Raw genomic sequence first — 24,651 nt, forward strand, 5'->3', positions numbered from 1 at the left:
AGACTCAGACTGAGGCAGAAAGAGATAGCAGTAGAGCGTGCAGTTAACGAAGCATAGACAAAAACTGATTAGTTGTAATGTAAACCAACAAAAAATTAAGCACAGTGCTGGGACAGAATATTGGCACAGCGTGCAAGCTGTGAATTTCACAACTGCTTCCCACAGGCACGGCACTTGCTATGCATGCATACCGGTATGACCGTTACTTAATAATAAAAACATGGAGTGACGGGGAAAACTTCCCTAAACACTATTTCGTAGCGGTTGTTGGTCTCTATTTACACTACATTTCAAAATAATTACTTTTCCCGCGAGCAGCCTATTAAGTAAGTGACATACCGTCAGCATGTACGGCACGGTACGTTCGACTAATTTAGTCGTAGGGAGAGGCATATTCATTGTGAGGGAGAGTGTGAGCGCAAGCGAGAGGAGCGGTCAGCTTCACCACTCAATCGCTCGCTCTCTCACGCCCTCCCTCTCTCTGTGGTCTCGTTTGCTGTTTATTTGCCGTTTCCTCAAATCATTTAAGCGCATTTGAGAACTGTTTGTCTTTCCATACAGAACTGAGCAGTAGGCAACCCAACCGAATAGTTAACCGGCGAAAAAAAATATACAACAGACAACTGATATACAAAGTGCACCCTAAATAAATAATAATATTTACCAAGTTCTAAAACTATAAACTAAAAACCGTGTGAAAAATATAATACAAATATATACAGAATACAAATTAAAAAAAATGAAGCTTTTGCTCAGTGCTCTATTGATCGCTCTGGCTCTAAGCGGAGTCTTGACATTGCCAGGTGAGTTATGACCCCTAAGCGAACAATGCAAATTCATAAATCAATACGCGAAAAATCTACACAAATCATCATTAAAATTTATGTATTTATTTACTTATTAAGAAAACAGTGAGCAACCTCTTGAACTCATTAACAATGCAAATTGATAAGGATGGGCGGGGGAAAACATTTCCTAGAATTTATTTCTTTAAATAAGTAAGAATATTCTTTTGCAATCTGGAATTGTCTGGAATAATCTCAGACAATACTTTTTACTGATTAAAAAATAAAGCTCATATATTTCTACATATTTTTGAAGTAAATGATCAATGAAACCATGTGCAGAGGACACTGTACCAAACTTAACCCTTTGCATATTCTTCTATGGATTATGAAAATAATTACAATAACTATCTAAATTAAGTTAATGCAGCAACCACCAGCGAAGTCTTTCATCTTCTTTCTACCCCAAAAATCAAGCTCAAACTGCGCTTTAAGTTAACTTTAACTAGTTGAAACATTCCTGAATGTTTCCTGGATAATGATGCCAGCCAGCCAGATAACAAAACGAGACACTTGACAATCAGCCAAATGCATCTTACAGATACAACGACGGGCAAAATATCAGAAACTCTCAAGGAATCACCGACTAGAGTCCCAGGGAGCTGCGTCCTTATTGTCATCATCAGCGTTTGCTGGCTGCTGGCTGACTGCTGCCTTTGGCTGCCACTTGAATGCATAAATTGCTGAAGAAGCTGCCAGTGAATCGCAGATGATGAGGCCAGGGATGGGCTTGGGTTGGCAGCTGCCACAGCCACTTGAAGTTGTCAAATTTGCTGCTGCAGTCAAAATCATTTGCAAGCAATATGAAAATTGAATGCAATAAGTACCGATTTTTGAAAACGTTTTGCTCTAGTTACAAGTAGTAATTGATTTGCTTGCAATTAGAGGCGATTGTAGTAAGAATAATATAGAAGAGTTTACTGGTTTAGGTGGTTTTTAGTAGAAGATTTTATCTTTTAAACATGCAGTTTCTCCTTCTTTAAATGCCATATTTTTAAACAATTTTATTCAACAAAAGGCATGAAAATATCACAGAGTCCCTTTAAAGTACGCTCTTGAAATGTTCCTCCTGAAATCTCAGTCCTGAACTATTTTTGATTTAAAATCTATCTTCAGATATTTGCCATCTGCAGCTCAGTCCACAGTTGAATGAACTGTTCCCATGCTCCCCTTTCTTCACTCGATATTCTTCGACCCCTTTGCTGTCCCACTGAAATTCTTCGGCCTTTTTTTCTTTTCTTTTTCTTTTCTTCTGGTCGCGTATTTCTCTTAATATTGTTTTTACGAGTGGTGGTGTCAGTGTCCCATGGCCAAAAGAATTGGGTTAATTATGGCCATAATTCGCTTTTAAGGCCTTTCCAGGGAATGTTTTCTGTACAAATTGCAGTTGCATGTGGCCATAAATCACATCAATTTTTTTTTCTGTTCTGCGTTTTATTACTGCTTTTGCTGCTCGTATGTGCAACTATGCGTGGTGTAATAAAGCCCTAAATAGGTATAATTATATTATTGGTAAATTATTATTTACTATATATGTACTTATGTACACTTTATTTTGTATGGTTGACATTTGCTGAATTGTTTGGCAATTTGTTTAATTCCGACACCTCGACTCGTACGCGTATATGTTTATGCAAATTGGAGTTAATTTTTTGGGCCTTTTCACATGTTTTGTGTCGAATTGTGTTTGATGACTCGCCAGTGCTAATTATCCTTGTGGGAGTAGCCCCCAATCGGCTGGTTTAGTTATAATTTAATTTTAATTTAGCGGGAGCGTAAATCAATAGAGTGGAAATAATTTTTAGCGGCTTAGTGGATTATGGTGAATTTTTGTAACAAAAAAGGAGAAAGTTTCCATTGAATGGTGGCTGAAATATTAAACATTTTCCTCTAGATAAATTTCTAAATTTGATTTAGTTCTTTCCAAAAGTTTACTAAGTATTATTTGTTCATTTAATTCTGCCTTCATCCAATCATACAAAATATCTAAAGCCAAGGAAATAAACAAAATCTCCACATAAAAAGCCAAACACAATATTCTCTTGTATTCGGTCACTTTTCGTTCAACTAAATTAAATGTTGAGCATTAAATTGAGTTGATTTACGATGCTGAAAATATTTTTGTTGCTGCCTTTTGCTTTTTAGACTCGGTGCGGGGGGTGCAATCAACAGAAATTAAACAATTCCAAATTGAATAAACAAAAGCTAGGCGGCAGTCAGGTCTATTCAAATGAAATGAAATTGTTTTCTGCATTTTGTACTTTAAGCTTTAATTGGGTTGATTATATCGGTCCGCCTTGTCCTTGTCACCTGATTGGGTTGTACAATGAAACAAATTTACATTGTACACATACAATATATATATATATATATATGTACATATGTATGTACATGTACGCCCAGAAAATTAAGAAAATAGCATTGTGTTTTTTGTTGCCTTTTGGTTTTTTTTAACCAAATAAATCAGAATGAAAATCAGAATGAATAATTCAAGTGTCTGGTTAGCAAAGAGCAAAAAATTAATACATTTGTATATGGTAAGGTGCGTTTGAAAAGTGTATGAAATGAGTAGTTGAAACGTGGAGAGAGAAAAATGGGAAATTCAATTTTTTATGTACTAAAATCTGGTTTAAATTAACTAAATGACTTTATCGTAATTCATCTCAAAATGGTATCTCTCTTGATTCAACTTTTGCCTGTTTTATGCTTTTGATACGCACTGTTTACACACCTCCGGTGGATGAGAATATTTTACATGACAGTCGTACTTGTTTTCTCGGTTGCTGCTGCTGCTCCTACAACTGTTTTGCCGGCAGCCAAATGATTAATCACTTGACATGAAATGCAACACACAAAAAATCTACACAAAAAGTTGAAACACTGTAACGTGACTGTGAATGAGCAGGAGGAGAACACAAATATTTAATAGAGATGGGATTGCTCCGTGTTTTTATGTACCTCTAAGTTTCGATAAGACAAGTTTTAAGTACCGTAGATAAAATTTCTCGAATTGCGAGAATATATTATGTACTCATTTCTCATGACACAATTAGAGAAGGGATAGAAGGAGGAAAACAAAAAATGGTGGAGTAATTAGAGGAACAGAAAAAAATTAGAGAAGTAAACAAACCAGCAGGCAGGCGGGATCATTGTTTGTGGATCGGTGCAGAGAAATTCATAAATTATGGCCTTGCCCAAGCTGACCTCATAGTCTCCGAGCTGTGAGTGTTTGAAATGTTTCTTTTTTAACACTTTTAACTTTAAATAATCGTAAAAACTATAATAAATGCCTACAAATTGAGTGTCCAGACTCGTATATTTACATATTATAGCCACTTAAGCTGCCATTATGATTACACAATCACAACTTAAATTTTAGGAGCTAAACAAAAATCTAAAAAACTTTCCTAATAACTCCATTAAGTGGTAAAGCTTTGGGTAAAAGCTAGACAACCTACCGACCATGGCTTATCCATTTACAGAGTGTGCAGAGTACTTAAAGTGGAGATCTTTTCATCGACATGTATTAAACAATGTATTCTTTTCTATTTGCATAATCAACAATGAAAGGTTAACAATGAAATTCGAAATGGAATCATTATTATAAGTAGATAGTGACACATGTCTAGACGCTGGACCCCCTCTATTTCCCCCCCTGCAATTGTCAGCTGTCACGAAGGATTTATCCAATTAGTTGGATGACTCAACCAGGTCTCCCTCTCTCCCTCTCTCTCTATGTGATTGAGAACTGCTGCAACAGCATTGACATCGGCATCAGCAGCAGCATCGGCAGGAGCCACTTGGCTCTGGTTCAATGTCACGTAATCGCTGCAAGGCCTCCCTGGAGGCCTCCCAGTTTGCCGCCTCTTTATGTTAATTTATGTGCTGGCAAAATGTGCAAGCGTCTCTCTCTAATGCTCAACCACGCATGGCGCAAGCCCAAAATCAGAAATAAATTACAGCAGGCATTGCTAGGGAAAGAGGTGGGAGCGGAGGCAGGAGCAATGGCAACGGAAGAGGTGGAGGTGGTGTCGGAGGCTGAAGCAGCAACAGCAGAGGCAGTTGCTCATAGTCAGCAGAACCAGGCGCCTGCACAATTATACAGAATATATGCAAAAGGTCGTTTATGGCGGCTAAGATATCGCAACAGGGTATAAGTCAAGTACAATTTCTCTCTGGATAATCGAATTGAGTTTTTTTTAGTTGATCGGTTTTTGAGCTATTTCAATAGCTGCTGTAATTGATAACTGTAAAAAATATCAGCTCATTTCTACCTGCAGGTAGGCTGACGGGCCGCATTGCCCATGCCCTCAGCTAGCTATAAAAAGCGAGCGCTGGAGCAGTGTCGGGGTTGCTGCTCAACTGCGCAAAAAGCTTAGCGAGAGCGCGAGAAAGCAACGAAGAAGGCGGCATAGATAGACGAAAGAACGTCCGCTGCCGCGAGTGAGGCTTATGCGAGGACTGAGTCTATGTACAGTGGATGGTGGGATCGCTTTTATGACAAAATATCGGACTGGCAAAACACGACACTTTTAAAAACTAAACACAAAGCAGTGCAGAAATGGGAAATATATGTATGGATTTAAGGATAGGCAATTCTATTTGATATTAAAAATGAACCCCATTCCCGATATTACTTCATCGTGTAAACGAACATCAAATCACATCATCTCTCACATGGCATAGGCAAAACTGAAATAATTGTACTTTATAATGAAAATCCTGTAGGTACATTACTCAAATACTCAGGTGGCTGTGTTGCAATGTCAACGCAATGCACCTTTAAACGATTTGGGCACCGGGCGGTTGCGCATGGGGGGAATTTTGGATTTTGCATTGAATAGAAATGCGGTGAATGTGGATGCGGATTGGGTTGGCATCTCTCCCCCGCTCTCTCTCTCTGTGACCCTCCTCGTCGCCGTCATGCTCGGCAGCTGTGGCCTGTGGCATGATGTCCTCGTGTCCTCGTGTAGAGTGGCCGTGTTGTAAATTTAATGAGATTCCTGTCAAATTAATTTCCGGTTATGATTAGATTTTCGTTAATAGCAATTTGCGGTTTTACTCACAACCCAAAAATATGCAAGCTCCTAAATTCAGTGTGTGGTGAGGTGTGGCCCCCGTTGTCGCGTTTTGTCAGTGGAGTGCTGTGTATTGGCTGTTGCAATTTGGATTTGCATGTGGCGAGCGTAACCAAGCGGCTTTTTATGTGCATTTTCAATTGCTAAATTTTCAACAATGTTTTTGAATGAAATTAACTAGGCAATATTCAGACAAAGGATTATATTTATAGGTTATCCCCTCCCTATTTATTTGTGGATTCGAAGACACGAGCCTCCCCTTCAATGTCACACTCCATCGACTCCAATTCGAGTGTAAAACTCAAAGTGAAAGCTAAAGCACATTCTTTCCATTCGAAAGTCAAGCCCCAGAAATCCAAGCCGAACATTTTTCTGCTTAATAAATTTACAGCACGTACACCGGGGCCCACAGAAATAATTCTTGTACAACAGAATTAATGGGGAAGGACTCGACTCGGGGCTAACAAGAAAGCCTAAAATTAAACAATTTTACTTTTTGGCCAATTCAGTTTTTCCGCTTAGCAGAACAATTTGCTGCATGTGGCAAGGGGATATCGGAAGGTTGTTTGTGCACGAAAAGGGAATGAGAATGGGCTGGGGAATGGGATGTGGGTATGGAGTGGGATGTTGGAGTGTTGCCTGGAATTTCGTGTCCGGGACCAAACAATCAAAATCAAATTCAGTTGAAAAAAACTCATTTTAAACGCGACAAACGTAACGTTCAATCTTCCAGAACATTGAGTACGTGACACGATTGTCACATTTGGCAGCAGCCCCACCAAAATGGGGGAAGAGGCTTTACAGACAGGTAGGGAGAGGGAGAGCAGGCAGCCAGGGCCCACCGTTACAATCAAAGTTTTCGTTTCCAGTAGCCATGGCTTTGGGTCTTTTTCTATAATATTTGCAAGGGTATATTAGCTTAAGTAGGTGTTTGGTTAGAAGTAGGGAATCGTTGGGGGTGCTAGAAACTTTATATACAAGCAGCAGTGGCTCTGTCCTTGAATTTCGAAGCTAGAAATGCATCAACTGCTTCCTTTAGTTGACAATTGAGGAAAAGTGTTGGCATTCAAAAGTAATAAAAGCTTTTATTTTTATTTATTTATTTATTATTGAATACAATGAATATCTATGAAATTTTTAGATATTCGTATTATCTCCGATATGTCTGAGAGCTCCCAACTAATACCTCATTTGTTTTCTCCTAAAAAGTGTGCGTACCCCTCTGCCTGCTGGGTATTGAAACAGTCGCATTTACTTTCCCTATTTCACTTAGGCTTGGTATAGCCCTCGAGCTTTGTTTTTGTTTTGACGCAATGCAAATGAAGTGGTGGGAGAAATGAAAAATGAAGGCAGCACCTGACACACTCGTACTTCAGGGGTTGGGCTTCGTGGTGGAGTGTGGGAGAGCTACTCGCACAGTGTGCCAAAGCGACACAAAATAAATTGAATTGAATGTGTACAATATTGCTTTGCACTTTTGTGCCGTTTCTTGCCCGGAAATTCTTTCTTTACTCTGAGCGCACGTAAAGTATTTTGTTTGTCATGCAAATCGGCAGAGAAAAGGTGGATGTTAAATGGGTATATGAAAAGTGCCTTCTAGTTATTTGTATGAGCGGTTAATGAAGATGTTTTGTTTAAATACAAAATTCTTATGAAGAATAGTGATGAGCTCTTTTTTAGATCTGAGTATTCTGGGAAATTATTAAGTTACAAAATGTTGAAATTTGGCAATTAAAAACTACTTTTATATGGCACTTTAGCAATGACTCACTAGGGCACACCGTCACCGCCATAATTCTGGCATCAAACCCACTCAGACTTCATCCAAATATCGTCAACAATTTGTTGTGCATCCTTCCGCCATTAACTCCACAGTGATCTGTGCGCTAAAACGCATATTTGTTAGCTCCATTTGAAAGCATGTCATCCCAGTTCGATTCTCCTAAACCTTAGCCCTTTGCAGGCCTCAATATAACTCCAATCTGTCACGAGTTTGTTCCTCTGACTGAGTTCCCTCTTCGTGGCTGCCAATCAATCGGGCATGGGCTGGCGGCAGATAACCATGCAGACAACTAGAACCGCATACCGCACCACAGACCCCACCCCTAATTGGCGATCCATCCGCCGCACTCCAAGTCGAGACAAGCGAAACCCCAAAGCGAACCGACTGTGGACCCAGCTGCTGTTGCAGCGCGTCACATTAATCAAGGCACACACTCTCCACCCCTCAAAACCCCCCTAAGCTACACACACACACATACACACACCTCTATGCGTGGCAACCCCCCCTCAAAGCTAACGTCATCGCACATCACCCATTGGCCATCGGCCCATCAAGGGGATGACCGAAAAATCATTGTTGACATTTGTAATTAGAATTGATAGCAGCAGACAGGACGCCTACGATTTCCCCCTCAGACACACGCACGCACAGTGAGTAGGGGAAAGGGGTTAGTGGTCAGGGGTGGTGTTGCTAGACGTTAAACTAATTTCGTTTTCGTTTTTCCAAAAAAACCTGAACCGAACCGAATTGAAACGATACGGGGGGGCTTTGAAAAGGGGTTTAAGCTTCAGCACGTCCATCATTTGTTAAATGATGTTAAGTACAGGGTAGCAGAGAGCGAACTGCCTGTATGTTGGCTATAACATGAGGGAGAAGAACTTTAACTAGTAGCTACATATATTAGTATTATATATTATATACGTATTAGCTATATATAGTAGCTATATTCTATGAGATTGTTCCATGTTTTTAGGAAGCTGTACGAAATACATATGTACATATATTTCAACTAAATATTGCAATTGATTTACATATTTAAAATACGAAATAAAATAAAATACAATTCCAGACACTTTTTTGTAATTTAACCGATCCTACATAAACGTTTTCCTTCGATGAATAACGAATAACAATTACCGGGAATCCTTTAGTCGACATCCCAACTTCTTGCTTGATTTTTTTTGGTATCCCAAGATTCGGTGACTCGATTCGGACATTCGATATGTTCCTGCGTGTGTGTGCGTGTGATATACGCGTGCTGACACAGGGACACCCACACATGCCAGAGTGAGCCTCACAGAACGTCAATTGAATGGCATTTCACTCGGCGAATGACAGCAAACTAAGCCTCAGTCTGCACTTTCACTCAATTTCTGTCGGATGCTGTTGGCTGCTATGTGGGGGGAGGGGCTGGGTTGTGAAACTTGAAAGCTGGCTTTGATTTCACTTTCGGCACCGACTGTTGTTGACATCTGCGTTGCCCCCCACAGCTCCTCACAGCCGCAGTCTCCCATCCAGTCACAGTCAGTCTTAGTCTGCCCCCTCAAGTGTCCTGTGTGTGTGTGTGCCATCAAACTAATTTTCCCCCTGTTTAGAGTTCTTGAACGTGACACAAGTCTGCACTCGGCCCATGTCCATGCCACTGACACACAGGCAGTCTCCTCCTGTCCCCCTTTGGGGATTCAGCTTCAGCTTCGACAGGCGGCAGTTCGAGCGAGTCTCTGTCCAGTTGGTCTTCTGTCGTCTCTGGTCTCTCGTTTCTGGTCTCTCTTTTCTGGCCTGTTCATTGGTTTTCAACTGATTTGAAATCATTTTAACCCAAATTGCATACAATTGAGTCTGTCAGGAGGTGGCACTCCCAGGAATCTACTGTGCTGTTGTGCTATAAATGGTGCCGGATAAATGTTTGTATGTAATTGAAATGCTTGAGCTTGTCCTCTACTAAGGCGTTGATGGTCTGTCTGTCTGCTGTTTTGCTGCAGTTTTGATTGAGCTGTGCAGTGGCTGATTGTAGCTCTAGGATGGCGCTGATTTGCAGCAGCTTCCATGGGTTTAAGCTAAAGATTTAAGCCAGCAAAAATGACGCAGCTGACTTTTGTTTTGAGTTAAATTAAAACAGACTTAAAAATATACAAGAGAAGCTTCCACTTTCTGTCTTTCTTCTCCCTCCAACCTTCTACCACTCTTAATTGCCTGAAGCTGGGCAGCAAAACAAAAAAAAAAGGGAGAGAGAGTCAGAAGGAAGCTGCTCAAAAGATTTACATGGCAAACTAACTTTTTAGCGTAGTACAACTAAAATCATAATTACAACAAGCAGCCTAAGTACACGAGACAGCGCACCCCAAGAACTGAGGAGGGATAGGTCTGGTGAAGGGGAAAAACTTTTTACATTAACCAAAGTGCGGGGCTATTAAAAATTCATTAATTGCATGCAACAAAGTCGAGAGTAAGAGCAGCCCACAAAATGCGCAGGCGAAAGTTTAATTGATTTGTGAGAACCAAAAATGGTGAAATAATTGATAGATAGATGAAGGGACTATCAGAGAGAGCGGGAGCGGGGGAGAGGGAGACGTAGGGCACGCTTAATGAGCAACTGCCCGCAGTGTTCGCAACTTTTATAAAATATTGTTTGAGGGGTTTTTTTGTATTTTATATTCTCTCCAGTGTTCCGTTTCTATTAATTAGAAAAGTTCAAAACACAAAAAAAAAAGAGAAACCAAAAATTGAATTTTGCAATTTCCAATTTGTGTGGTGGCAAAATGCTAAATGAATTGCGAAAAAGTGGTAAAACTTGTGCCCCGAGTATTACACATTCATATTTTCATTGGCAATTCGTTGTTGCTTTTATTATTGTTGCTGTTTTTGTTGTTTTTGTTGGGGAGCACCATTGGACATCAAAGTAATTGAAAACGCATGCATCGATGATGGCCAAAAAGCGAATTGCAATTTTGTCTGGCCAAAATTCCATATTGAGGCCACTCAAAAATGCTTGCCCGGGACAGCCGCAATATAAATTTGATGGTTCAGTCGAGTACAAGTCCCCCCTGCAGGCCACAATGGAATCCCAAAACCCAAAACCGACACTTTTGGCCAGCAGTTTAATTACCATTTTGGGTGGAAGAGAGCGAGCTGCGAAATGCATTGCAAATTTTCAAGCAATTTTCCACTCACCGAGGGGAGAGGAGAGTGCTGATAGATAGGACTTTGGCAGCTTTGTAATTATAGTCGCATATTTATTAGACTAGAAGACTCGGAACGAACGGAACCCTTTGTGTGGGTTTGTATTTCAATGCGAATGCTGTCAGAATTGTGTGGATTTTGGCTAATGCTTTCGATGAATAGTTATTCATTCAATTGTGAGGTTAAATAACATTGCTGATAATAATAATTCAGGAGGAACGTAATGGCAGAGATATTGGAACTGACGTTCCTGCGTTTAACGTCAATTATTTGTAATTTGAGGCATTTATTTAGCAGATAAATCACAGCAAATCAGTTGAAGAACGAAATGATTTTATACTCCACAAACCCACACATTTCCAATTAAGCTTTGCTTCAAAAATATTAACCAATAGAATCCCCAAGATATACTTAAAGCTAAATTTGTCTGTGAAATAAAATCCTTAACACGACTCACTAAATTATGCAAAATTGTACAATTATGTAAATTAATTGACGCAGACTTGAACCCACCAAACACCGCACCGAACTCCTCCCTTGGCCCGGGCCAATTAGCGCCATAAAACGCAGACGAAGCGATTGCCAGGGATTTTATTTTTGGCTGCCTCCAAAGGCAAAGCATTGAGAAAAAAAATACGGCAACAAGAATGGGAAGCCCAAAAAATATTAAATGAGTGCCACGCCCCAGCCGCCTGTTAACCTTACATAATTAGCAACAAAATGTGCGCTGTGTTTAGAACAAAAGCGCAGAGCTATGCAGAAATTTTTCAGCCACAGAGTCAGAGAGTTGTCCCCGCCCTTAGCCACGAAACTACCCTCCCCCTTAGCCACAGCGCCAGAGAACTGCCAACTGGTTTTATTAATTTCATAATTCAGCAGAAGCCGTAGGAACAATGGTGGGCAGGGCAGGACGCGCGTTGTGGTGCCCTCCCTGTCTGGGCTTAATTATTGGAAAATTAATGAATATGCCATGTTAGATGTTTTTCACCATTTTGTGTGTGTGTTTCGTTAGTGTTCGCTTTGAATTCGTTTGCCTCATTTTTCGCATGATTAATCATCTAACAAAAAAGACGGAAATTCAACGCTGAACAATTTGTTCGTACAGGATATAATTTTTTTTTTTTTTTTTTTTTGTCACTCACTAAGGGGTCCGGTACGTGGAAACAGCTTCCCCCATAAAGTATGCAACACGAAAGCATGAAATATTAGGTGAATGACAATCCCCCTGCTCCTCTCCATCTCTCTATAACTTTTACTGGACACTCTGGCAGGCTTTTTGATCTTAATTTGAGCAGTGAAAAGGCGGTGGAGATGGAGCATATTTGTTGAAGTACTTGCCACGAAATTGCTTGAAAAAAATAATAATAGGGTAAAAGTAGTGGAGCATGTGGAAGTTCATGGCCGAAAATCTCTTGGGACAGGATTACATTTTTTAAGCAAAAATTATGATCAGAAAGAAGACAGGTAACTCTCTTGCCCCACAGGTAATGCCCTATTCGATAAGTTTCTTTTCATATTTGCTCAACATTTATATACGAATGTGTGTACAACCCATCCATAAATACGAGCATATCCATGTTGAAGCGTATTTGCCTGCCCAGCTCCATGCATCACACTTTTCATATGCACCACGATATGTAAATATTTGCACTTGTAAATGACGTTCACGTGTGCACCGACTACCCTGTGTGCCGCCGCAGCCTGCCCCCCCGCTGGCCAACATTTGGGGTAGCGTTTTGTTTCTTTCTTTGCTCCACTTTATGTTTGATCGCTTGGGGGACCTGCGACCCCGCTCTGTTTCTCTCTCTCTCTCTCTTTCTGTGTGGATGACGGTGACGACATTTTTTTTTGCACAAAATCCCAAACATACTGCGAGTGTCGTGTATATTTCTCATACATCGGCTTAAAAAGTGAAACGTCCCAAGCGGCTGGGGGTCGCACAGACCTACAAAAGTGCATTTGTGCAGCCCTATTTTTGTTCCCCCCCCCTTGAGGTGGGATTGGCCTTCTGCGTACGCAATTTTACGCAGCACATAAAGCTCTTCATATTTCACATTTCATCTGAAAGAGTCGAGTCGTGGCGAGGCGAGAGTCAACTCTGGCTCGACTTATTTTTAACGTCGTTAGTTTGGTAGCCGAAGCAGCCCCCACCCGATGAACTCAGTGTGCGGTAGGGTATGTTGGCACTATGGAAGTAAATACATATGTATGTACATGTCATTTGAACTGGCTGTTAACAGAGAGCAAGAACCGAGAACGGTAACAGAGCGATGAAAGCGGCCTCAAGTAACATCTGAGGGGAGCGCTGTAACCAAGAGCTGTAAGAGGCTGTTAAGCTGGAGTGTTAAGAGCGCTGCTGCTGCTCTGCTACAGCTGCAGTACTGCTTGATGTTACTGCAGCAGCGCACTCATTTCGCACATTTCAGAGCTTACATCTGATTCCAGGGTACTACCATATGCCATACAATCAGACTTGATGTAATGTGCTGTGAGTGCTGTGTTCCCTTCAGCCACTTGTTGTATGACGTTTGTGCTGTTCGCCTGTTGTCGCTGTCAGTGTCAGCTGTGCGAGATTTATGAAGTGCAACATGCCAGAGAACTGCAGAGATTGAGAGTGAAGCTAACAACAGGCAAACGCATTTATCTATGAGTCAGCCTCTGCCCCATACATCCTTCTTTTTGAATCACTGTGAAGGGTCCCTTATTTAGAGGTCGCCCGATAAAGCCTTGGCACAGTTTTTGCTGGGGGAGTTGAAATTTGCACTTTAAGTTTTCCCTCTGGGATAATTGCTACGCCCAAAGGTCAGCTCAAAGCTCAAAAATCATTGCTATATATCCCTTCAAGTCAAAGTAAAATTATGCCAAAGCAAAGATTGCGTAATAAGCGCTAATGAGCTGCCCCTGGCAGCAGGAGGGGTGCAATCGCTGACGCTTTTCCACGCTGATTTGGCTAATTTAATGAATGAACGAATTTTCGCAGCCAATTTGTTTGCTTAATGATGAATAATAACATTTAATTTTATACCTCGATCCCCTTTTTTTGCAGCGCGTAATAATCCGCAGGACGATGCCGAGGTGATTAAAGTGCCCCAGGCGGGCTCCGCTGACGTGCCGGATTTCCATAACTTTGGCGGTGTCATCGATACGGGCGCTGGCTATCCCTTCCTGCAGTCCAATCCGAGCAGCTTCAACACGGGCTTCTTCGATTCTTTCGATGGTGAGTGATATAATGATATTTTAATTGAATAATCATTGTTTAAAAATGCTCCCCGCCATTCGCTATAATTACAAGTCTCAATTGCACATCACATTTCTGTACCGCTTAATGATGATGAGAGAGACTGAGAGGATTTTCTGCTGAAGGGCTCTCAGACATTGGATTAAATGCATGTGTCCGAGGGTCAAAGCCAATTAGCCAACTGGTCCTTTGGGGACTTTTTAAACTTTTGCTGACTCTTGCGCAAAACGAAAAACAATTTATCAAAATATTATGTCAAATTTCTCTGCAGTTCCACCCCATGCAAAGTTTATTTATTCTTTTGTATTTATTTATATCTTTATTTAGAAGTTAGAGATGGGGAGAGATATAGGGGGAGTAGGTCAAACCAGTCTGTTGACCATTAAAAGTGAAAAGTTTTCTCGGCCCAGGCTAAAGATTGTAAGACGCCTCGATGAAAAAGTTGACGATGATGAAGCTGAAACTTCATAAATCTTATCCTAATACTCGTGCCTTTGGTGCTGGGGCTTATAAAAACTTGGCAGAAGCCCATGCCATTTTATATGCATGAAAGATGTTTTTGTGTTTTTTTTTAGGAGCAACTGGAGTGTGGGACGCACAACAAGATAACGAAGCGTGGGCAACAGCATATAGACAAATAGAAAGTTTGAGGGAGTTGCGGCAGTTGGGGGGAGTTGCGGTTGAGCCTCAGAACTTTGTTGTCAGCGAATTATTTGAGTTACGGATGGAGCGGCAGACTCCACTATGGGTAGAGAAGTATGTATGAGGGGTAAGGAATGTGAAGAAAGAAAGGGCAAGGCTGTAGGGGCATAGAGATAAAAGATGGCTACATAGATGGATGGATAGATGGATGGATAGACAGATAGACAAAATAGAAGTGACTTGGAGCCGAAAGGCATGGGGATTGAGAGTAAAAAATCGAAACAAACTTAGATGAAAGTAGGATTTAAGGACTACTGAAGTTGATATATTGAACAATGTACAAATATATATGTATGTACATATGTAGATGTAAATATTTCGATGGTATTTGAGGTATTTTTGAAAGACAGTCACGGAAAAGTATTTGAAATAAACAGCTGCAGATTCTGATGAATCTATTTGTATTTATATTTATTTCTCAAGAACAAGCACCTTGTCAGAGTAAGGATTGATGTAATTGTATAAATTGGTCTGCATCACGATACATATTGTGGTGCATCGATTTGTATTTATTGATAAAAAAAATACATATGTACATACAAATACATATATGTATGTACATATGTGGCAATGTGTATTGTCTGCCTAGAAATACTACGTAGAACTAAAACTATAAGCTAATCATGTTACGTTATGTCTCTCTGTGAAAAAGTATACAAAACCTGAAAACTTGACAAAGTTTTCTCCGTTTTCCTGCACCACTATGAAACCCTGTATAATACTGCAATTTAACAGCCCACTCAACCACTTTTTACACCCCTTTAAACGCAAATGACCCGCAAATGAATTGGCGACAAGCCGCAAGCAGGCCAAGAAGCAGTCGTCCAAGCAAATCGGTCAAGTATTTATGACAAGGTTGAAGAAGAGAAAAAAAAGAAGCTAAGGCGTAGACAGACAGACTGATGTACATACATATGTACATGCATACATTTGTATGTATATATGTATGTAGGTAGTAAAGAAGAGGTGGAAGAGAGCTGGGAGCATGGCATTACGTCGGCAGCAGACAAGGCAATTGTAAATTTCCGCTACGTTGGCGACACAGAAAACGCTTTTTAGTGCGTTTGCGGATTAAGGATTTCCAAACTGAAAAATACATTAGCATGAGACAACTACAACGGGGTTGGGGATGGAGAATGGGGGATGGAATGTCTGCTTAGCACTTAGACACTTCGACACAGGCACAGCCAAGAGAAAGAGACCAGACCTAGACGAAGGGCACCTGCTTGGATTCCCAGAGTGCCTCTTCTCTGCCTCCATTCTCTTCTATCTCACGCTGCGCTGCATTTTCATTTCCGTTTTGTTTAACGCTTGAAATTATACCATAGAAAGCCGAAATATTGCCATTTAATTTTTTTTAATCTTTTTTCTATTTTTATTTATTTTCTTTTTGAAATTTTGCTCAAATGTTTTAAATTTTTTTTGGCGTCTATTTTTTTTCTTTTTCTATTTTGCGTCTTCTTTTGTTCAATTTTTAATGGAACATTTTCTCCTCTTTTTTCTAATTAACATTTTTTTTTTTTTTAATTTGTTCCTGTTTTTCATTTACATTTTTGTTTGTTTTATTCCTTATTATCCGTTTATGTGTCCTTTCTTCTATTTAAGACCAATTTTTTTATTCTTCTAATTTGTATCTAAAATTTTTATATATTTTCTATTTTTACTTCTACTTTTGCAGATCTCTTCCGTCGTCTGCGCACTCGTCTCTGGCCTGTTATTGCCAGCGGTTCTGGTGAGGATGGAACAGGTGCTACTGGTGGAGATGACTCCAGCGATGGCATTGGAGCTGGCTTCTCCTTTGGTTTGCGGCCTTTGACTCCCCTGAACCGCAATAATGGCAATACAACTTCAACTGTTAAGGTAGGGACATCGAAATAGGGACTAAAAATGTAAAAATGTAGCAAATGTAATGTTTCCCCATGCTAAAAACCCAACAGGTCGTAGATGGTCACAAGGTGGAGATCAATGAGACAGTGTACGGCGATGCCAACAGCCTGTTCAAGGTGCGTGTGGTCAATGTGCGTCCCCTGGATAGCGGCGAGGAGGTGGCCGAGGGTGTCCTAACCAGCCAAGGAGACTTCAAGCCAGCCGCTGAACCCGTCACCTCCGCCCCAGCCGTGCTACCCACCAGGCGAGGTGAATTCGATGCCGATGACGATGATGATGACAGTCGCCGTGAGCCGCTGGAGAAGCAGCCCAAGGAGAACGAAGTGCGCGATATTGATGAACCTCAGGTATAAACTCTTTTTCAGTAATCCGGCAAAGCTCTACTAACCCAACAGCAACTATCAACAATTGTATATTGAGCAATTTATAAAGCGAAACATTATGTAAACTTGTAATATAATTACTGACATATATAAATATTTCTTATATATTTTTTAAATAAAGTGTTTTTGCCTTGAAACTAAACGAACCGCCAACATTGTACATATTTTTAATATTTAATTGAATGCCTGCTTTTATTTCTGGCTCGTTTGTGTACTAATTTTATTATCAACTACCTTTTCTACTACCTTTTTTGAGTTTTTGTTTACCTTTTCTGGTACTTTTATTTCTACCCCTTTAAATATACGGTTTTTACTACTTTTATTTCTACAACTTGTATATATGTACATACATATGTACATACTACATATATACATATATTACTTTAATTTTTACAACTTTTATTTCTGCTTCTCTTATTGCTACAACTTTTATGTATAAATGTACATATATACATACGTATGTACATATGTACATAATGCAAATTAAAAAATAAAATGCTTGCTCTGGTGCGAGGTCTGCCTGTTTGGTTTTGGTTTTGTTTTATTTTGTTACCATTTAAAGCTTTAATTTTCAACACTTTATTATATTTATTTGTGCCATTTTTTTTACTAGCTCTGCTCTATAATTAAGTTTCTGTAATTTGTCAGGCCAATAATCTCTTCAAACCGCAATCGTAAATATTTTATTAACACGACAATATATTTAGTTGTACATTTAGATGCATTTTTATTAGGTTTTTTGTCTCTTTTTGTAATCTGAATATTTATTCATTTGATTTGGGTGCATTTATTTTACTTTATTCATTTTTTCAGTTTTTATTATTGCATTGCGTCTAAATTAATAATACAAACAAATTATAGTCTGTGGCCACAGCGCAACAAAATATTATGTAAATACAAAAAAATTGCATGTGATGAGAGTCAGATAAATATTACATAATTGACACATACAATTATTGGCTGATTCACATCTGCATTGTGGAAGCAATGTGGCAATAGGTGGTGCTGTGCTGTTTATTTTGTAGTCATTTCAAAAAATGAATTTTAACCTGCCGCTCGAGATTATTGATGAAATAATGAGTGGGACAATGACTGTATTTATTCATTTATATTTTAGGTGGTTGTACTTTTGTCAGGCATAAGAAGGGGCAATTTAGCAAGTTGACAGTTTGTTTTAAGTAGGAAAAAGAGGGGAAAGATGCTTCTTCAATTAACTAGAAATAAACGCAAAGTTACAGCAAGGCGGGAGAAAATACTCAACGTATAATATATATATATAATGTAATATATAATATATATCCTGCCTGTATATGCAATATGAAATCCAAAGAGACTGAGTAAATATTTAAAATAGAATCAAAAGAGCCAGAAGAGCTTGAGGAGACTTTCAGTGTAGCCTGACAAGGCTTTCACGATTATATCAGCACGTTTAGGATATTTCAGCAGAGCCTGTTGTGACTCTCAGAGTCTAAGTCTCTGTCTCAGTCTCTGCAGAGGCAGAAGAGCCTTCTGACAAAGTGAAATAAGCAGCACCTATAATAGGACTATTACAGCTTAGAGTTTTTGGCACATGTAAAGCAAAAATTGTTGTACAAATATTATATGTATATGTATTCAATTGTATGGAATATTTATAGGAAGAAATATAATAGCAGTCAGCTACGATTAAGCCACAATTAAAAGGTTTCAGCAGCGCATATATAATTCCTGTGCGCTTTAAATAAAATTCCTGTTCAGCAATGGCGTGCCCTGCACTACCCAGCAGTGCACCCAGCTTAAAATTTTCTTGCTTGCACCTTTCTCTGAAAAAGTGCTGCAGGATAATAAATGTACATTTGCCCCTTTGGCATTGGTCACACCCGTTGCCAGCCATTGCAGCGGTTCGTGCATCATGCGCGACAATTTTTCTTTTTTCGGTTTGGCTGCGAGTCCATTAATTACTTTTAGGCCATAATAAAAATTAATTTTTATTAAAAGTCATGCGCGCCGCTCGCATAAATCCTTTTCTTGGGTGGGGCGCTACCGTTTCGGCATGGGCGTGGCAGCAGCCTCCAGGACCAGCTGTATTTATGAGAATTTATTGTGGCGAAATCGACGAACGCTTGCTGGCAATAATTTTTTTTCTCTTCTATTTTTTTGCAACATAAATCAGAGGAAAATTAATAAATGACCATAAGGCAAAAAAAATATATACATATATTAAAAAACTGCAATGCTGCGTAAAGCGCAATTATTAACAACTTTAAAGTTGTAAGTGACATGTCAACGTTTAAGTGCGAACAAACTTAAATTTAAATAATGCCAGCGGTGACATTTTTGTAGCCGCAACCGGAAGCGAAAAGAAGAAGTGGAAGTGCAGCTGCAACAAAAAATATTCACATAAGTTGGGAATATTATTTATATTTATGTGCTTGCAAAAGGAGAGTATAGTGATTTTTTAGAGGGGTTTGTACAAGAGAAAAGAAGAAATATTATAAAAATAATAATTATTACACTCGAAAGCTAAATATAGGATTTTAGTAAAACAAAAATTGAAATTCAAGGTAAATTTAAATAAGAAGTAATAAAATACTTTTATTCTAAATATTTGCAATCAATAATTTAAAAAAAAATTAAAGTAACGCTAATCCGGCGACTGTCCAAACTCTAAAAGAAAAACCCTGTACAATATTTTTGTTTGTAGCTGCCACAGAACCAATCGAAATGAAAGAGCATCCAAAGCTTCGACTCCGCCAACAACTCCCCTCTTGCCCTCCCGCTTTGACAACAATTTGTTGTTCCTGTTATATTTTCATTTTAATTTTTTGTGTGTTGAACTTTTCTGTTTTATATATCGCGCGGATATTGAAAGTTGTGGTTTGTTGGGTGCTCCGCCTCTGGTGGGAGAGGTGATACCCGCATTGTAGCTTCTGGCTTCTCATGCGTTTATTTAAATTTAACATTCATGAATATAAATATTAATATACACGAAAGAGACAGCAGTGAGAGAGAGAGAGAAAGAGGGGCAGCAATCCCTCTCCTTTTGCATTGAAATATTGAAAAATTGTTGAAGCCTGTAAACAATTTGGCGACTGAAGGCTTTTGAAAAAAACAAAACCAACACAGCTGCACTAGAGTATGTGTGTTTTATTAATATTTTGCTATTAAAAACGGAATAAATATGCATATGAAATGTATGCAATTTTCATATATGTTTGTATGTATGTACATATGTACATATGACAGACAGCTTTTGATAACATTTCGGAAAATTACTTTGTGCATTTGCATTTTTCAATTTGAAGGCTGGATGAGTATGGGAGGGAGTCATAGCTCAGGAAGTGGTTGTCAAAGGGGCTTGAATCTCAGATATTATATTGGATTTTTGCTTGAGAATTGTTTAAAAAGTTTTGAAGCACTTTGCGTAAGATTTATGCAAATTTTGTTTCATTTGCGACATTCTTCAATCCGTTCCAACTCTTAGAAATTCTCAGAAAATATCAGAAAATTCTAAAGAAACAGAAACAGTCGTGACTCAGTCATGGCGCCATCTATTCCATCTCACCTTTTGGCTTGTTTCCGTTTCAACAGTTTACAATTATTATAAATAAAGTGATCGTAACGAACCAAAATAAACAAAAATTTGTATTTGTAATATGAATTTCTTAGAAATTGCTAATGAGCGACATGCAAAATTGAACGATGGGAAGAGCAACTAGGGGAGGAGGAACTAGGGGAACTTGTGACGACACAGAGCCGACGGCGGCAGCAGCTTCATGCGAGACACACTGACCCAATGTGAGCAAGAGTGAGTGAGAGGCAAGAGCTTAACGATGGTGAATCATATCATGCAGTGCATAATGATGACTGAATACGCGCTGTAAGGTAGAAGAGCAGAGACCGAGAGCGCTCTGAAAGCTTTGCTTACTGTCTTTCTTGCTGTTGAGTCACGCATGAATAAGATCATTGGAGAGGGAACAGCAGAGGGTAAAGAGTAACAGATCACTGTTAATGATTAACATTGCTCTGTCTCAGCTCTGTCGCAGCTCTGCTTGGCCGTTGCTGGCTCTCTGTCTGGTTCTCTACAGCTTTGGGCTTGGCTTAACAGCAGCTGCGCTTGAAGATTCGCTCACGTCTAAAGCTGGCAGCTTAAATTCTTTAAATGCTTCAGCTGTGAGCAAAAGCAGCTCAGTTTTAATTTTGCGTTAGTTTAAGACAGCAGTCCGTTGCTTGTGAGTATTTGTTTGTCGGTTGAAGGATTATTTGTGCAATAAATTTGTTTTGAGGAGATGCTAAATATGGAAATATAAATTTTCTTTAAAGCAGCGCCAAGGTGCAAAGAGATACTAATTAATTGATTTGTCTTTTAATTATAATATAATTATTTAGTTATTTTTGCATGCGGAATTTTGTTTTTTAATTCATAGTTCATAAAATTAATCACCCGATTGGCACTTATATTACTTAAAAATTAATACAAATTTTTATTCAATTTATTTCACACGCACACATTTCTGCACCTGCAACCCAAACACACAAACGCACACCCACACCTACACGACGCACAGTTCACAACAACAACAACAACAACTACACCAACACCAAGTTATACAACAAAAACAACAACGAAACTTGCCACCAGCTCACCCGCAGACTCTGTAGCAGAGGGCACGGAAATCAGGCAGGAAATTATGGCCGACTTGGAACAAACCCAACAGGAACAGGAGGAGTTTGAGGCGGTGGAACAACTCGCCGAGGACTCTGCGCTCTTTGAGGACGTCGACTTGGCGCATCGTCTTGCCCAGCTGCAGCACAGTGAGAGGGAACGAGAGCGCGAGCACCTGGAATCCTCCGATGATGAGGATGGTGAGGCAGTCGCCCCCATCGAAATGAGCGACACCTTCAATGATGAGTGGGATACCCTGGACCAGGACCAAGACCAAGATCAGGAACAGCACGTGGACGGTGCCAACGATCAGGATCATGAGCTCGACCAGGAAGCCGATGCTGGCAACAATTTGGACAATCACATTGACATCTACGAGGGTGCACTGCCCATCGATTTGTCCCACGACATTGCCGTCAACGATGTGGCAGCTGCAAATCCAGACTTTCCCATCAATCCCGATGCTGAGCTAATTTCCGGGCCGTCCGTGATCAAGGCCATGCCACACATGTTCGAGAAATTGTCAATGGGGCCGCCAAGAAAGTGATTCAAGGCACCCCCAAACCCCCTAGTCTAGGCAGTGTATTTAATTATAAGGTTTTCTAGTTGTAATCCAAAGAAGATGGCAGATGGCATCCCTCTATTATTATCATTTATTTATAATTTAATGTATTTATTCAAGTATTAAATGTGCATTGAAAGTGCATGCGAAATTAATTTATTGCCAACAAATTAAATGAACTAATTTATGAAACACAAACACAAAACCAAACATTATAGGGAAATTCATTTGATGAATGGCGGGTGAAAGGTAAGAGGAGCAGGTGGAATGAGTTTTTTAAATATATGAACCTTTTTAACTTCGCTCTAAACACATTTTTCACGAATTTACTGTATCGTCCAAGCCTCCAGTAGTTTTTCCTACTGTTCCTGTACTACTGTTCCTACTGTTTGTTCATTAACTCATCTACTAAACGTAAACCCAATGCTTAATCTGTCGCTGAACTGTGTTTTGTTGCTGTAGTTTGAAATGAATCCCTACATCATTCCGCTTCATCTAGAATCTTTCAGAAATTAGAACCACAGATATAAAATATACTACACTTTCAGCATCGTGGCACATTTTAGTTTTTACTTAAAGTTTAAATTGTAAACACCCAAACTTGGGACCCGATATGTTGCCATAATTTAATGGATTTTAAATGAATATGTGATTGAAACGCTGATAATGCATTATATGCCTCATTAGTTGCCTTGCTGCATACGCTATTAAAAAACAAAAAAAAAAAGAAGCAAGCCTAGTTAATTATTTTTTTATACGGCACATTGGGGTAATTAATTGTGGTCAACTTATGGTTAACTTGATTCTCTGTTATGCCTTTTGTCAAATAATCCATTTGCCATGGTAGCGTACGCTATTAATTGACGAATTATTGTGGATGAATGTGGCAGTTGATTTAATGGCAAATTGAAGGTTGAATTTCAAAGAGATTTCCTAAGAAATTCCTTAAATACTAATTGGCCAGAATGTCCGTAACAGGAGCTTCTCTGACTGCAATGAGAAAAACCTTTTAGAGATAGATTTGCATCGATTTGTCGTCAATTGTTTACGCCATTATAGACACATGTCGACGACACTCACCTCTTTTTTGCTGCCTTGTTCACATTTAACTGGACAAAATAGTTTTTGTTTGCCATCACAAACTTTCGTACCAAAATGCATTGGAAAATCCATTGTCTTATGAATAAAATATTAAATGTTTTTAAATGTAAGAATTGTCTAAAGCAACAATTGGAAAATATGTATTTAACATGGGCCGTTGCAGCGTTTATATTCCATTGGCAGATACAGCAGTTTATACAGCAGAAATTCTCTAAGATAGAAATCTTGGATATCAGCAGTGGTATTATCTAGCGATGCTTTTAGAGCATTGAGTTCTGAAAGCCACCACAAGAAGAGCCAAGGAAGAGTCTCGCTAAGAGTTCACGTCTAATTTTGCTTCAGTTTTGAATCAGATCCTCTCACAGTTCCAGTATCGATAATTAAGCTTTCACTTTGTAGTGCAATTTAAGCGAAAGTTCACTGTATTTTAATATGCAATTTAAAGGCATTTACTTGGACATTGTGTGGGAATATTTACGCTTCAATTTCATTTTTTTCGCAGTCCGCCGATACGAATCAGCTCTCTGCCGCGCTCTCTCTCTCTCTCTCTCACTCTCTCTCCCGCTCTACAGAAACCCTCTCTCATATGTGTTTTTGTTTGTGCATTGTAAGCCCGTTGAATGCACAAGTGGCCGACATATTTGTGCATTACAACCAGAGTTGCCACCATCAGCAAGCCACCATCATTGCCGGGTTGAGAGTGGGATGCGCATAAAAGTTGTTGACTCTGCTGCTGCTGCTGCGGTGTGTGTGTGTGTGTATATAAAGCATAACAGTAATTATGGCTACCGTGGTGCTGTGCGTCATTCTTCTTGTTTTTGGCTCCTCCACTCCCACCTGTGTCTCTGCTCATCGGTTTATTTCCGGGCAGCCCTTTTTTTTTGTATTTGCTTTTGGAGCTGGCAATGGATTGCCAACTTTACAATTTGAATTTACAAAAGCGAAACACAATGCCAGTCACTGATATATATGTATGTATGTACATACAAATGTAGATATATCCCTGTACCCGTTGCCCGCATGTCTATCTTCATTCGTTCGGTTAACAAATTTGAGAGCTGCACACAAAATGCAATCCCATCCTCAGACAGACTGTATTCAGGGTTTTTTTTTGTTCAAACCACTTAAGCCGATGTTTGGTCAAACTTTAGTGCACTTTCAATTATTTATACGGAGTACAGATACATGGTAACTATATGTTGATTTATGGCATGGCTATCAGATGAATGAATGAATGAATGAGTGAA

The 24,651-nt window shown here is 39.5% G+C and overlaps 1 protein-coding gene across 1 annotated transcript; it reads left to right on the top strand.

Annotated features, from left to right (window-relative positions):
* The first annotated feature begins 524 nt into the window (after positions 1-524).
* LOC117900905 lies at positions 525-22,458 on the top strand. The gene is made up of 5 exons (XM_034811465.1): positions 525-803; positions 13,933-14,103; positions 16,505-16,686; positions 16,764-17,062; positions 21,664-22,458. Exons 1-5 carry the CDS (start codon positions 740-742, stop codon positions 22,286-22,288), a joined length of 1,341 nt encoding a protein of 446 aa, XP_034667356.1. The 5' UTR covers positions 525-739; the 3' UTR covers positions 22,289-22,458.
* The last annotated feature ends 2,193 nt before the right edge of the window (positions 22,459-24,651 follow it).

Source organism: Drosophila subobscura, chromosome U (genome assembly GCF_008121235.1).
Source record: "Drosophila subobscura isolate 14011-0131.10 chromosome U, UCBerk_Dsub_1.0, whole genome shotgun sequence".
Classification (NCBI taxonomy): domain Eukaryota; kingdom Metazoa; phylum Arthropoda; class Insecta; order Diptera; family Drosophilidae; genus Drosophila; species Drosophila subobscura.